Raw genomic sequence first — 15,873 nt, 5'->3', positions numbered from 1 at the left:
GTGTGTGTGTGTGTGTGTGTGTGTGTGTGTGTGTGCGTGTGTGCGTGCACGTGCGTGTGTGCGTTTGTGTGTTGGTCTTATGATTCGATTATGATTACCCTGTCAACAATTCGAATGGATTCGATATCCCGATGCATCACGATTTGTCCCCTCCTCAATAGTAAAATTTATTGCTACACATGGTTTTCATCAACAAATTTAAGCAGTCAGATATATGAACTCCCCTTTTCATTGTATCTTTCTTTTAACAAAAGACACTTCCTGAATGTAGTGGAGTTTAGACACAGCAGACAACCGATAAAAGGCAAAAACTAAAGAAATCATCACCTGAAAAATCAACAAGTAACATCAGGAGGCTATAATAGACTATGGTCTGTCACTGCATGGATGCAGAATCGTCCAGGTCTGCATCGCGATGCAGTGATTCATTTTAACACCCCTAGTGTGTGTGTCTCCAGAGTGCAGTTATTTGTTCTCTTTGCAGCCTCTCTCTCATCCACACAATTGGCAGAGATAATGGGAGAAACACACACACAAACACCCAAAGCCTCGGCCCTCTACATATTTTGTCTTAAAGGTTTGATAACAAAACCATTTTGCAGTAAAGTTTTTACATTTTTACATTTTAGGGACATTCCTCATCTATAGTTGTTAAGGATGGTTATTTTATGCATTCTCTTGTTTGTAAAATCCAAACAAACGTATTTTATATTTTGTTCTCTTCTTTCCATTTTGGATGGTCTGATGGCCAGATAAGCCATCTTTCTCCCTTATTTCCTAGCCTCACTTTCTCTGCTGCAGAAAATGATGGTAATTGTGAAAGCGTGACAGGGTTTTACAGGGACAGAGCTGTCTGCCAGAGTGTCTTTCCAGACAGATGATTGATGCTCAGCTAATGAGCCAACTCAAAATATGTGCGTGTGTGTGTGTGTGTCTGTCTGTCTGTGATCAAGACTGTGTTAGCCTTATAATGCCAAGCTTTTTTCTATCCAGGAAACATTTTAGGATAAGAAAAGATGAGTCACTGATTTCCTCATCTGCTCAGAAGCACAAAAAACATCCTCTTCTCTGCCCTCAACTCCTTCCCTTAGGGAATATATACTGTGACATGGGGTCCTTTGGGTTGCTGTTTTGATCCTAATGAGGTGGTGAGCTTTGTGAGCCCACTTTCCTGAGAGATGTGAAGTGTGCTGGAGGAACAGCTGGGATCGCACTGGAGTTGTAGAACTATGGATGAGCACTTGTGCCATCTCAGCCATTAAAGTAGGAGCATGCGGCCAGTTGTGTGTGTGTGTGTTTGTGTGTGTGTGTGTGTGTGTGTGGTTGTGTGTGTGTGTGTGTGCGCACAGAGTAAATAATTAATATGAGGATTACAGAAAGTAGCAGAGAAGTGGGTCAGAACTGCAGTCAGTTTGTTGGACATTTCTTAAGATCAGAGTGTGGAAGAGGGGAAAAGTGAGAGAAAGAATTACAAGTAAAGGCAGAAATGACAGATGGATGGAAGAAAGGAAGTTGTCTTTTTACACACTTGATGGAATGCTTTTGTGATAAAAATTATTTAAAAAAATTGCACATTGTAGTGTAGAGGTTGTATGTGTTTGTACACATTTCCTCATAATTACTGTGTTTCTCATAGGAGAGTCATGTTGCACAAAGCCCAGTAATCCTTCTTTTGTTACTACTTTTGTCCCTCACTGTAGGGCAGAAGTCAATACCCATAGAGCCACTAGTTTCTCCCTCGGTTCTGTTTAGTATTTGCACCCCATAGCAGAGCTCTCTGTTCTCTGTGTGCGATCTCAGTAGCAACATTGAAGTTTTGCATCAAGCTGTGTGTGTGTGTGTGTGTGTGTGTGTGTGTGTGTGTGTTTGGGCTAGCGAGCAGGCTAGTATAGACCTGTCCTCTCTTCCTGGGGGTATGTTTGGGGTTCCTGTTTGGGCTTTTTTTCTTCACAAAGACCCTTTACCCTGTGAGGCCCCCCATGCACGCGCAGCAAAACAACAGCAAAAGCACACAATCTCTTTATGTGCACATTTGCCGATGTACACACACACGCACACAGACACACACACACACACACACGCTCAAGGCTGGCGTGAAGGTTGTGACAGGAATGGCCTCTGGTGATTTAGTGTTTCCTGGTGAAGGTCACATTGAAGGAAAGATTTTTTTTAGATGGAGGAGAAAGAAGGGAGGGAGGAAGGGAGGGGAAAAGAAGGGAGAGAATAAGAAGATGGGAAGGAGAGATGGAAAATGTTGTCACAAATAACCTCAGGGAACACGATCTGCCTCCTCTACTCTCTTCTTGTTCTGGTTTTGAAGCCATCCAGAAAAGACAGAGCAATAAAAGAAATAGGAAGTGGAGGATGCAAAGGATAGAGGGGACTGATTGCACTGCAATTAGCATTACAGTGCCTTTTGTCACATAAAGCTAAGAAGTAACCTTCACTATACTCAGTCAATCTGATATAAATCTGTATCTTCATTGTTTTAGAAATTAAATAAACATATTGCAATTGGAGTTAATAGGTTTAGGGTTATAATACTTAACAAACTTTATTTTTTGTCTGATTTAAAACAAAAATAAACCCACATTTTTCTTGTCTAAAGACATTCCCGTTTTCAGCTTTAAGCTTTGGCTTGTTGATATTAAACTGAAAGCTGATACCACCACGCATTCTCAGCTAACTCAGCCATAAAATATCCAGAAAAAACACAACCACCACTAAATCATAGCAAGGTTTGAAAAGACACCATAGAATGTGTTTGTGTGTGTCCACTAGTGAATCTTTTTCTGTAATATGTGTCAGTGTGGCATGTGCAGGCATTCATGAGTGGGTGTATGCGCATGCATGTATGTGGAGGTTGTTCAGTGTTATCAACACCAGTGGAGTTTGTTTACGTGCTCCGTATCACTTTGGGAAGCTGCCGTTTACAAAGATATACACACAGTTAAGTCAAGTGTGTACGGCGAAGAGGAAGAAGTGTGAGTGGACCCGTTTTTGTGCATGTTGTGTGTGCAATTACTATCTGTCTGTCCAGATTTCAAGTGCAGATTACCAGGAAGTGTAATTTCCTGCTCAAGACACTGATTCAGCAGCATCCAGCTGTTGTGTTTGTGTAGAGAGAAAGGAGAGAGAGAGAGAAAGCAAGACAGAAAGATGAGGTGACCGCCTGTTTTTTCCATACAACTCTTTAATAGTTGTTTTTCCAGGTGCCACAAACCCCAACCCCCACCTTGCCAACCGCTCTCCTCCACCCACAAGCCCACCAATCATTCCTCCCCCTCTTCCCAGTTGCTCTTTTTCACACTTTTAAGTAGGAAACTCCAGCTCCATAACTCTCCTGAGAACCCACAACAGATCATATGTCCGCAATCTCAGTCGGAGTTGTAATAACCGCTCAGTGTTGTTCTTTGCTCCCGTGGTCATTCTAAAAATCCGGCATCCCTCAGGTATGCAGTTCTGAATTTATATAAACTAAGAGCTGTGTGCAGGGCTTTCATAAATGCTTGAACAATTCTCAAAATCAATTATTTGAGCACAGTACAAGGCCTTTGGCTTCACCACATTCTTATTTTTCTGTTTTCTTTTAGAAATTCAAATTTGTACATTAAAGAAGTCTTGCATGCCCTGACACTTTCTGTAAATGCACAGTATGTTTGGATGGTTGAGATTAAGCCTGAGCTTAGATTGCATGTGTGTGGTTGTGGCTATAGTGGTGCCCTCTCACCGCTGTATTAAGTGGTGTAGTCTAATGCATTGTAGTGGGTGTACTGTATATTGGACAGAATCTGTCTTTGGGGGAGGACCATATCATAGTGGGGGGTGTGGGTGTCCGTCCCCAGGGACGTTTTGAGCATCAATGACTTAATTTCCTGTATTCTGATAGACTCGTATGCAGCAATTTACAGTGGGAATACCTTTATTTAGCCTATGTGAAGAAGAAAAATAGAATACAATTCAAAATATAACAAAAATAAATGGAAAATATAGGTATATGGAAAAGCCATTAGCTTTCTTAGTGGGTATACTGCATATACCTGCCTATCACATAGACCACACCACTGGCTGTATTACAGTTAAATATGTCGGTGCATTTGAAGACTGAAACCAAAAGTAGTTGAAAGAGGGGGATAGAGAATGACAGACAAATATAAAAGAGAGGGTGAGAGTGATTTAAGGTTTACTGCACATTGTGTTTACCTAGTCAGGCTCTGTTAGTTCCTGGTATGTGGCATGTTACTGGTATTTATACACTGCTTGACTGCCTCTAATTTAAAGTTGTCCCAAGCTAAAAATGATCAACATTGAAGTCTGTGTTTAAGGTAGTGCTTTTTGTTTCTGCTAAAGCACTGGAAGTTGAATAGAATGACACCGAATAGAATAAAACACAATGGATTGGAAAAACACATCTTTATTAAACTTATTATAGAATTTGCGCAAATGCACAGGCAAATAAGAAAACAGGAATGGAAAGCAACAGATGTTTTCTCTTTCCTACACACCGGCCTCTCTTTTACTGAGTCGAGATTTCTCAGCGGAGGCGGAGACAACTCTTTGTAGCTCGGCTGTGACGTGATGAGGGGAGGAAGGAAGACGCAGAAGTCTCCTCATTTTGATCTGTATGAATGAATGAGTACTTTTTAATATTGTGTCGTGCATACAATAAAATATGCCCAGCCTATATGCAGGCTTACAAGACACCATTACCTAGGACAAAGGACCAGATGCCATATTAACCACATACCCTAAGTCTTTTTTGCCAAGCTTTAGAAACAAAATTCGCCAACTTATAAATATAAAATTTAGACAACCTCTCCAATTGGTCATCATCCGATGCACCAAAACATTTCAGGATTTCTGACATTTTCATCTCAGATGAGTGTCCTTAACTCATCATAATACGAACAATATAACAGAAAATGTGATTTGTCCTCAACTTCTCCTAGGTAATATAGTTCACACAACGTTTAATTTTTTGGAAGTTTTTTTAATCAACCCACTTTAAGGGTAAGAGGAAGGATTCCTGTTCTCAACTGAGCCACCTTCTTACTTCTCAATATGTATTTGTTTTTGAGGTGGATGTTTCAGGATGTTCAGGGATGCTTTGCAAGGTTTTTTTGATGATGAAAGCCCTCGTAAGCCCTTTTATCAGCGACCATCTTGATGATAACTAAAGGGAGAGTTTCTCGTGTGCTCATACACAACTCCATTATTGCCCAAACATGCACTCTTATGCACTCACGTTCACAATTATCCACTTCTTGATAACTGCCTTAATGATTAACTTTCTCTTCCTTTGTGTTCCTTTCTACTCTTTTGCACCCTCTCTCTTCACACCCTTCCCCCCTCCTTCTCTGCTGACTCGCAGGTGGTGTCCTCCTGTCAGAAGCACACACTCCCTGTGACACATGGGCAACAGTGGGAGACGGAAGGGGCGAGAGTGAGCACGGGACTGACAGATCCAGAAAGGCGCGCACAGCAGAAGAAAAGAGGCAGTCGGCCATCTGTGGTCGGTCCCCTGCTACTCTGCAGCTGCGTTGGAGTCAGCAAACAGTTCTCCGCTCCATCAGCAGTTCAGAAACCACAGAGTGACATAAGGTGATTCTTCCTACATCTCCTTGCTCAGGGGGATGAGCCTTGGATGGAGCAATGTTAAGGCCTTGCTGGCCTTGGATTAGGCCCCTGGGGCTGCTACTTTGAAGAGATGGGTGATACCCCAGCTGGATCTTCCGTTGTCGCCATCCTCCACAGCTGTCATTAGTGGCTAATGAGCTGCCGCTGGAGAGGAAACGAAGAAGGTTGCATGTGGAGAGAGGAGGAAACTTACAGCTGTTATTAAGGGGCCCAGAGCTCTCAGACAAGGAATTATGCCTTCTCCATTGCTCTGGAAGAGAGTAAAACCCTTTTAAAGCTCTTCCAGGTGCAAGCATGAAAGGATTTTACTTTTGGAAGTTGGGTTTGTAGACATTTCTTTTTAGTTGTTAATCTGCATTTTTTTTTTATTACAATAGTGGCATGTCTCTGAGAACTGTCACCATGCAGTTGAAAGATGCATTTTTTTCAGCTACTTTTTTTTCTCTCTCAACTGAAGGAGTTTTAGCATAACATTCTAATCCGTCCATATTTTTATGTCAAAACTGTATTGTTTTGTTTTACATTTGGATATTATTTTGCCCCTTCTATGCCTTGAAGGACATTGGTAACCATGGCAGCAGCCTATCGTGTAGTGGTGAGCAGTGTGAGCTGCTACAACAGTGTGGTAGTGGACCGGCGCACTCACTCCCATGCTGTGCACTACTGCTCAGGGCCATGCGGGGCGCTGTCCCAGGGACTAGACTGTACTGTTGCACACCGCGGCACCTGTTCCGAGCTGCTAGCTGCTGAAGCTGTATACGGTGACCCAAACATGAACACTCAACAACTTTCCAACCATGGTAAAATGACTGTTACCATGGATGCTAGTTATAATGGTGGTATAGAGAGGGCGGACAGCAGTGGCAATTTGTCCTTAGGAGAGGAGAGCCCCACATGGCGCGGTAAAAAGGCCCCCAGTGGCGGAGGATCGAGTGGGAACCTGAGCTCTTCTAGCAGTCTGAAGGACATTACCGAAGAGGCCATCAACCTGGCCAGTGGTAAACTCAAAGAGTTTTCTTTTGACAAGCTCCGCCTCTCTTCCTCCAGCCACGTCACCTTCCGAAAAGGTCGCAAAGTCCGTCCTGACTCTCTCAGCCGCCGCTCCACCGACCTGGAGATCATCTACGGCCACTTCAGTTCCAACATCACAGCAAACGGAACTGCCAATGGCATGACAAATGGTACGGGTACATTCAATGATGAGAACCTGCCGCCATTTGTGCCTGGGAAGGTAGCTGGCCTGGAGGAGACAAAGCTAAAGGGCAGCACAGCCATCTTGTCGGCGATCACAAAAGTAAGTGGTGGATCAACAAGCAGCCTATCGAGTATTGGGTCTTTCGACCAAAGTCTGAATACAGTGGCCTCCCTGTACCGCAACACCCTGGGAGAGGAGAACCTAATTGCCCGTCTGCTGGAGAAGACAAGAGCAGAGGCAGGCACTGGTGGAGCAGGCGGGGAGGACATCCGTGCCTGCCTTGACATCCTGCTTAAATGTTCTGAAGACTTAAAGAAATGCACCGACATCATCAAGCAGTGCATCAGACACAAAGCTGGTGGAGGGCCGGAGGATGGAGGAGCCAGTCCTGAAAGTGTATATCGGGCTGTGATGACCCGACTCAGCTCTTATTTGAAGAGATTACCTCTGGAGCTGGAGGGAATTGGAAGTTTGGGAGGCAGTGGGCAGGGGGGTCAGGGTGCGCATGGAAGCGGGCACAGCGATTTAGCTGAGCTGGTCAACACTCTTCACTCCATCCAGCAAGGACCATACTCTCCAATATTTGGCAATGAGCAACCTCCTCGCTATGAGGATGTGGTGCTGTCACCTCCCATCCCAAAGACTCTTCCTAATTCTGCATTGTCTACTTTGTCCTCTCTTTCATCTTCCTCCTCATCTTCTTTGAAATTAGACTCCATCCACAACAAACCAGTCCAAAGTTCCCCTTCCAGAACCACTGTACTTACCAATGGACTACACCCACATCCTACTTCGATCACACAGCACACACTCTCTCCTCCATCTATGACATGCACTCCATCCAGCTCCACTCCAACACACTCTTCTTCCCCTCTTCGTACCTCCCCGACCCCACCTTATACACACACTCCTCCAGCATCCCCCATGGAAGCTCTTTATATTGAGGAGGAGGAAGCAGATGTGGGAAAGACACCTGAACAAATCCCACAACAGACATACACTCCCACCAGAGGGGTGAACAAAACCCAGAACAATAATGGGATTACTTTGGGTCAACACATGCAACTGTCCCATCCACACACACTCCATAACTCTTCAAATACCTTGCCGGCCAGCACTGGCTCCAGCTCTACTTGGCCTTCCTCACTTACAGTCTCAGCACCCAAAGATGCCACACACAGGAATGATGACATTGACAAGCTACTGATGGACTTGGAGAATCTGTCTCAGAGTATGAGTCACCCTAAAAACACTGAGCCCCCTCTTCCAGCCAAAACCAGGAAGAGAGAAGGAAGCCAAGGAAGCACTTCCAGTGAGGCCCTTACTCAGCCTAAAATGGCCCAGATCCAAGTTCGGAAGCCAGCCAACCACCTAACCATGAATGGCCCTTCCTCCAGGGCTCCCCAGAGTCTCACTCCTCCCCAGGGAGAGAACAATGAAGCTGTGGTAGGAGAGGAGGAGGATGGGGCACTGCTTCTGAGGATCCTAGAAAGCATTGAGAGTTTTGCCCAGGAGCTGGTGGATTCTGGGGCGGGGAGCACAGGGAGTGCTGAGAGGAAAAGTGGAAAGGAGCGGGAGGTGATGAGGCTCCTGCAGGATACACTGGCCACCACTGGCAGGGCTGATACTCCTCTGGAGTGCACAAGCCCACCAGCTGCTCCCACTGCTCCATCTATGCACACAAATGCAGCTGCACAAATTCCAGCTATACCGCCAAAACATTACCTGGCAAATGCACTTGCGGTTTCACCTGCACCGACACCTATAGGTGCAGTATCTGAAGCTGCGTACAATGCTACATCTGAAGCTGCACCTAAATCTACACCTAAAGCTGCCCCTAAACCTGTGCCAACACCCATACCTGAGCCTATTGCTGAGGCTACAGATAAAGTTACAGAAGCCCCTACAGGTGACACCGATCCTACAACAATCCCTGCACCTGCAATGTCTACTCTTGCAAGCTTGCATTCCTTCACTCATTCAGCTGAACCTACACTTGTGACTGCACCTGAAGCTCCAGCCCTTGTTGTCATCCCAACTGTGGAAGCCACAAGAGATGCTGCTGTTGCTGCAGTTGTGGGCGACCCTTCTGCTGTGAGAGACACTGGTTCAACCCTCCTCATCCAGCAGAATCCAGAGGTGATCAGAGTAAGTCAAAGGCACACCTTCAAATTAAAACTACTGACAAGTGCACAAGCTTATGGAAAGCCAGACTGAACATCACTGAACATTACAGTTTCACACTATAACAGTTTTATCAACACAACACACAAGACTTTAGTGTGCACATTTAAATGTACATTTAAAACTCATCAATGAAATGGGGGATAGGTTTTTCAGGGATTTAAATCATGTATTGTCAACAAACTGCACATCTCAGACCCTGAATTATTATTCTTTGTGTCTGCTGAAGAAAAAAAATCCTCATTATTGAGTCCAACTTTCTCAGGAAGAAACACTTGCTAGCTGGTTTGTAGAAGATAATGTCACTTCTGGAATTTGTATTATAGTACCATACAAATCTATCGCAAATTAGTGTCTAAGTTAGAGCAGATATCTGCAGAAGTGGGAACATTTTGCTTTGTTAAAGTTCCATTTAGTCATTTTGGAGGATATTTGCATGCTGTGTTACTACTGAAGTAGTGATAAGCTGATCGTATTAATCAAGAGTTTGGTTCGTAATACATAGCAGCTAAATACATCTAAATATGAATTTCAAATGGTATCATTGCCATGGTGTGAGAAGCAAATAGACAGGCAGTCTGCTGACTGAGTGACAGGCACACAGAAACCAAGAAACCAACTGATTGGCAGCATTTGACTGAGAATAAACCATTTGAAAGAAAGCGTCTCTTGCTTTCAATACATTCAATACAGTCATATTAAACACCCAGACGAGAAGTTTGTCGCTGTGACACAACGGGGTTGATGTCACTGTAATTGATGTGCCGTGATGAATAGTATTCATTAGCTGTAATGAACACTCTGATACAGTTTCCCTCTCTGGGCTTGAATAGAAAAGCTGGTGCTTTGAATCATGGAACAACAGCTCATTGTGTTAGGAGTGGCTCTCTGTTGACTTTTCCGGTTTCTAACGTGTGTGTGTGTGTGTGCGTGCGCTCTCCTTTCCACCCTGGGGAATATTATAAGGTAATTTAGGGTTGTGCTCGAGGGAGGGAGCGGGTGAATTCAATTGGTGTGTGTGTGTGTGTGTGTGTGTGAGTGACTTGGTGTGCATAACACACTGACAATGCTGTGAATAAACTTAGAAAGGGGGGTTACCTCAGCTTGTCTCTGATGTGGGTGTTCTACAGCACATTGTGGATTTAGGTAATTAACAAACACACATTAACACTGACACAGAGCATCAAATCATTACTGTCTCACTTAGTTTTTTTTCTTCTCCTCTGCTAATTTGTATTTTTTTTGCGCTTCCATCATCTCTCTCCTCACCAGCCTCCCTCTGCTGTTTGTGTGTGTTTATTCACTGAGCTGTGTAACCTTATGCCCTGCTGATATGTAGGCCACCTATTTATGAGGTTACCATGGCAGCTGCCACAGTCAGAAGACCGAACAGAACAGCCAGCAACACATCATAACGCGATTTTAGCCCTCCTCCGTCCTTTGTCTGCCTAGCCATCCCTCCTTCCTCTCTGTTTTTGATTTTTTGCTTCTCATCTTTTTGTTATCACCCTTGCATCAGGCTTTCTCTCTATGTTTTTCTCTCTTTCCTGCATTTCTGTTTCTTTTGTTTTTCCTCTTAGTGTCCTTCTTTTACCTGCAGTTCAAGGAGTCAGCCTACGTTGACCACCATTTCTCTTCCCGCCCTGTGATTGGCTGCTGTGTTATTTTGGGAGCGTTGAATAACAGTTGTTGCTGTGTGGAGGGTAGAGCAACCCAATGAAAGGTGCTGATTGGAGCACAACAGGAGGTGGGAGAAGGGTTGGGTGAGGTGGGGTAGAGTGTGGGGGGCATCTGTTGGCACACTGAGTGTTAACGGTATCGTTACCCTCCAACCCCCTCCACCCCTGGCAGAACTGGGTGTGAGGGAGACCTAAATCTGTCCACCCCTCTGTACTATGACATCCCGCTAACAGACTCACTGTCGCCACAGTGTAAATGGACCTGTGTGTGTGTGTGTGTGATGGTGTGCATGTTTGTTTGTGTGTTGTGTGTGCATCCAGGCTTTCTTATATGTCCAGGTGTTCATGTATGTGTGTGCATTTACATATGTGTTCATGCATGTTTATATATGCATACATGGGTATTCAGATGATTCTCCATTTGAGTGTGTGTGTGTGTGTGTGTGTGTGTGTGTGTGTGTGTGTGTGTGTGTGTGTGTGTGTGTGTGTGTGTGTGTGTGTGTGTGTGTGTGTGTGTGTTGGCCTGGAGGTAAGTTGACCTGGAGGTAAGTTGACCTTGGGGTAAGTTGACCCAGTGCTACTGTGGGTCACAGCTGAGTTTGGGAATAGCTCTCTGACACCCAATACCTACTTTGGCACTCTGTGAATTATGCTAATATTCCTCAGCGCCAACCCCGCCTCCTGCCTCGGTTGCCCATTAAACTGCCAATCAAACTACAAACAAGGCAAGCCCCCCTCTCCCACAAGTGAGAAAATTCCCTTGCACTCTCATGCACAACTCCTTACATGCTCCACATTGGAGATTTGTAGCTGTGTTTCCCTTGGCATTGCCATGTCTTTGGTGGGAAGCTCTGCTAAGCCTTTTGTGATGGCATTGGCCTCGAGCAGTGGCATCTTCATTTCTGTGTGTGTGTGTGTGTGTTTATTGTTGATTCTGCTGCTGACAGACTAATACAGGGCTTTCTCCACCTGTCAGAACACACCCATTAGTCTCCATGGAGACAAGGAAGCCAGCTGATATAAATCAGAGGCAAGGCCACAACAGTCAAACTCCGAGCAGGGAGACGTGGCAGCAGTGATGATTGGGAGTAGCGTCAATTAAATCTGCTAGTAGTACTTGAGGTCAATGGCCTTCCAGTGGCAGTCTGTCTTTCTCTTTCCCTCTCTCTGTTTTGGGCAGGTTAGAATACGGCCGGTCAGTTACAGCTTGAGTTAGGATGTTCTGAAGAGTTCCCGCCAGGAAATACGTCAGAAAGTGGCGAAGCGTCACCTCACACTTGATCCACACTCGGGTCCTGATCATAACTGGGACATCCTCTGCTGATAAATGAATTAACCCAAATATGTTTTTGGTTGTAACTGCTAACATTCACATTGCCAAATTATAATCTGTCTGTGGAATAAAATCTTCTTCTGTAGAATCAGACTTTTTTGTCAAACAACTAAGCAACATACAGTGAAGTAACTTTTTTTCAAGTCCTTGTGAGCCCCAGTGAAACTCAGCAATCCTTAAAACCAGAAAGAAATGGAAGCCTCTGCCTGGTCAGAGAAGATACCCTTAATGAAAGTAGAATTAGTTGTCGAGAAACCTGTTTCATAGTCATACAGTTCTTTTATTTTCTCATCCAATAATCCTCTTATGTGGGTTAGTGCCTTCATTTAAGTGTTTAGGAGATAAGTGCCACTAAAGGGCAATTTCAGCTTGTTGTTGAGGAAGGGAAGAGCTGAGGAAAGGAATTGTTGACCTTTTAGACGGAAACCTGTTATTTTTTGGCACAGGGACCTAAAGATAGAAGGAGTGCTAACCAAAATCATGGAGATAGAAAGGAAATAACAGGAAGACAGGAAAGCTAAATGAATGAATGTCTGTGTGAGACCGCAGGAGGGACAGTTTCTTTTTGGTCATTTGAGAAGTTGGCTTTAAGAAAAGAGGAATTCATAGGGAGTTAGAGTAGAAGAGGAACAGGCGTAGAAAAAGAATGGAGTTGGAGAATGGCAGTTGTACAGTTGTTGACTTTGGGTCGGTGGAGGGTGACATCATGCCTCAGTTGCTTCCACAGGAAATATAAGGTCACAGTGGGAACCTCCGCCAAGCAGGGAAAGACGCCTGTTTCACCGTAGGTGCACAAGCACACAGATGCATTGATTTACACACACACACACACACGCACACACACACAAACACACACACACACACACACACACACAAAATGCAATCCCAAATGGGGGGCCTTGGTTGCTGTGTGAGAGGACTTTTCCCATACAGTTCATACCATCCAAGGTTAGCTTGGACAATGGGATATTCACCACCCAGCCCTTTGATACACACACACACACACACATATACACACACACACACACACACACACACACACACACACACACACACGTACACACACATTGAGAAGTGGTGGAGTTCATTAACTTTACACATTTGGCAGGGAGCTATTTGAACACACAAAGACACACACACACACACACACACACACAGCACTTTAAAGCAAATGACATCATGATTCACCACTCCCGGTGCAGGCTGGGATAACATCCAACTGCTGTTCCCCTTGCAGTGTGCTCTGTTTGAGTTTGTACACTTGCACAGATGCGTGTATGTGCATACACACATGCAATAATGCATGTCACTTTCACATCTGAAACGTTTTTAGCTCAGTGGGAGGTAGTGCTGCTAAAGTCTTTGAGCGTCCTTCTATTGTTACCATGGAAACCACCACAAATATTTGGAAGTAGTAGGTAGCTGATGGGACTTCCCTTCCACAGAATATTAGTTGTGCAATCGGATTGGCTAATGCGGGGCTCCCCAACAGAATCAAATAAAAACTGGAAGTGTGTTAGGTTTATTTTAGAATTCTGACTGTATGTGGGTGTGGTGTGTGTGTGTGTGTGTGTGTTTGTGTGTGTTTGTTTCCATGTGAAATAGTTTGCCAATGTTCCAGAACATTAGGACTCGGTAGAAACATGGGTGTCAACCACCCTCCCACCCATCTCCCTACAGTCTCCCTGTTTATCCTTTCCGTTTGAACTCACCCTTTACACAGCACCACGCAAACTGGGCCAGAGGTTTTCTCCAGAAAATAGCCTCAGTGCAAAATGTCTTTCCCCAGTTTATCCGTACAAGCACATCAGGATTTACTCTGCCTGTGTCCTTAATTTAATGCACAAAATGTTTTACTTTTTTAAAGTACAACTGAGTTGTTGCACGTCTTGTAGTGTGTCACTAATGATATATCTGTTTACCTTTTGTTAAAGTTGTATAAGAATGATATTTAAAGCTGTTGTTCCCACTTCGGTGATCTATCAGCAAATGGTTTTCATCATACAAACCTCTCACTTTGTCAGCCACGGTGAGTTCAGGTAATTTGGCCTTGAATAACATGAGATGATGGAGCTGAGGCCAAGAGGATCAAAGACCAGCATCTCCTGTCAAATCCAGGCCTCCCTGTTAGGCTTGAGCGTCAGACAGATAGCAGAAGCAGAGAACTGCTTCCCTCTAGCGACTCTGAGCCCTACTGTACCACAGGGTACTGTGTTGGCTCGTAGGCCAACCTTTCTTCTGCTTTTTGTTGTCAAGAGGATCTATAGCTCCATCTACAGGATGATTAGTGAAATGGTGTGTCACAACTTTATTTAAAATCAGTTTGATGTTTAACATTTTTCCCAGGTTCTTCATTCATTTTTTTTCCAAGGAAGTACAGAGAGAAAAACAACAACACAATCTGCCATGATTGTGACATTATGGTTATGACTTTTGGATTGGTGCAAGTTGCAATGCTATTCTAGGCTATTGTCTCATGTTGCATGCTTGAATTATATTTTCACTGGTAAAATGTGGCTCATTGTGCATGGCAAAGGGATGTTAAGGTGATTTGTTTGTAGGGTTCGATCGTTAATAAAGCAACATACTTTTAGCTTCCTCCGTTCTTTGCATTCCTATGTTTAGCTCACTTTCTCAAAATCTTAAGAAAGCCATGGAAAGGTTATGCAAAACCTGCACTAAAAGTGTTGTTGAATATAAAAAAAGCCAAGCTGGCCATTGAAGGCTTGGAGTTTGTTGTTTTTAAAGATTATTTGTTGACAGGCTGCTGTTCCCACAGAGTGAGGTAATTCAGTGTGATTATTGAGGCAGCTCCATTGGAATAATATTTCAGATTCATGTTTTATGCTTTATGAGATGCAGTTATTCAGAATGACATACTACGGGACTTCAAATGGGGTAGATGACAAATACGCAAATCTGCAAAGCAATAAACAGCGAAAACGTACTTCCTGGAGTCTCCGCTGGTTGCTTAACAACTGCCAAGAAATAGTCCCGCCGATTTCTGATTTGTACTTGTCTGGAGACAGTAACAATGTTCTTTTTTTCTTTTTTTTAATCAATTATTAACTTATCTGCATTGGGCATTGAATTGTTCTAGAGAGAATAGCAATGCATCTAAGAATCAATTATTATTTCCACCCCTAATGTTAATTAGTGAGCGTCAGAGGTGTCGGTAGGTACAGTACATTTGGTTATTATTTGACAGGCTAGCTGTTTCCAGCGAGGCAAAAGGCTGCTGGCTGAGTTATCCAACTATGCCAGAAAGTAAAAAAGTATTTCCCAAAATGTTGAATTATTCCTTTAAGCACCCATATGGAGTTGTAGTGGAATTCTATTACTGCATTTAACCCATCCTAGATATTAGTAGTAGTGGATAACGATACATACAGCGTCTGGGGAGCAACTTGGGGCTCAGTGTCTTGCTCAGGGACACTTTGACATGTGTCACACATTTTAGTATAAATACATATGGTAAAATTCCTAACATCAATCGCTAACCCCAACAGTAAATGAACAGTTTCTAAGAACGTAGTATTAGCAATACATGAGCCTCAGACGGCTAGTTTAATGGCTAGCAGTAATTGTTCAGAAATTGCATCCATCTACAAATCACAACAGTGATTTTATAAAGAAAGCTACAGATAATGCTCTAATGTCCTAGATCACTGAATAGAGTGTTTTATACATATTTCTATAGTTAAATACTGTATTTGCTGAGTCACGGAATGAAGAATTGTTCTAGTTGTTGTTGAATGTTCAACCCAAACCAACTGGTGAGTAGCTGTTCATGTTATGTGCAGATGTAAAAAAAAGAAAAGATATCAGATATATTATGACATTTT

The 15,873-nt window shown here is 43.7% G+C and overlaps 1 protein-coding gene across 1 annotated transcript in view; it reads left to right on the top strand.

Annotated features, from left to right (window-relative positions):
• Positions 1–15,873, top strand: part of ppp2r3a (protein phosphatase 2, regulatory subunit B'', alpha) — a 58,022-nt gene that overhangs the window by 26,797 nt on the left and 15,352 nt on the right. Inside the window, exon 2 of the mRNA XM_034857984.1 lies at positions 5,372–8,980. Within this exon, the coding sequence (XP_034713875.1) occupies positions 6,209–8,980 (2,772 nt within the window). The 5' untranslated portion in view covers positions 5,372–6,208. The remainder of the gene's footprint in view (positions 1–5,371; positions 8,981–15,873) is intronic.

Source organism: Etheostoma cragini, chromosome 20 (assembly GCF_013103735.1).
Source record: "Etheostoma cragini isolate CJK2018 chromosome 20, CSU_Ecrag_1.0, whole genome shotgun sequence".
NCBI lineage: Eukaryota > Metazoa > Chordata > Actinopteri > Perciformes > Percidae > Etheostoma > Etheostoma cragini.
This window is presented reverse-complemented; position numbering and strand designations above follow the sequence as displayed.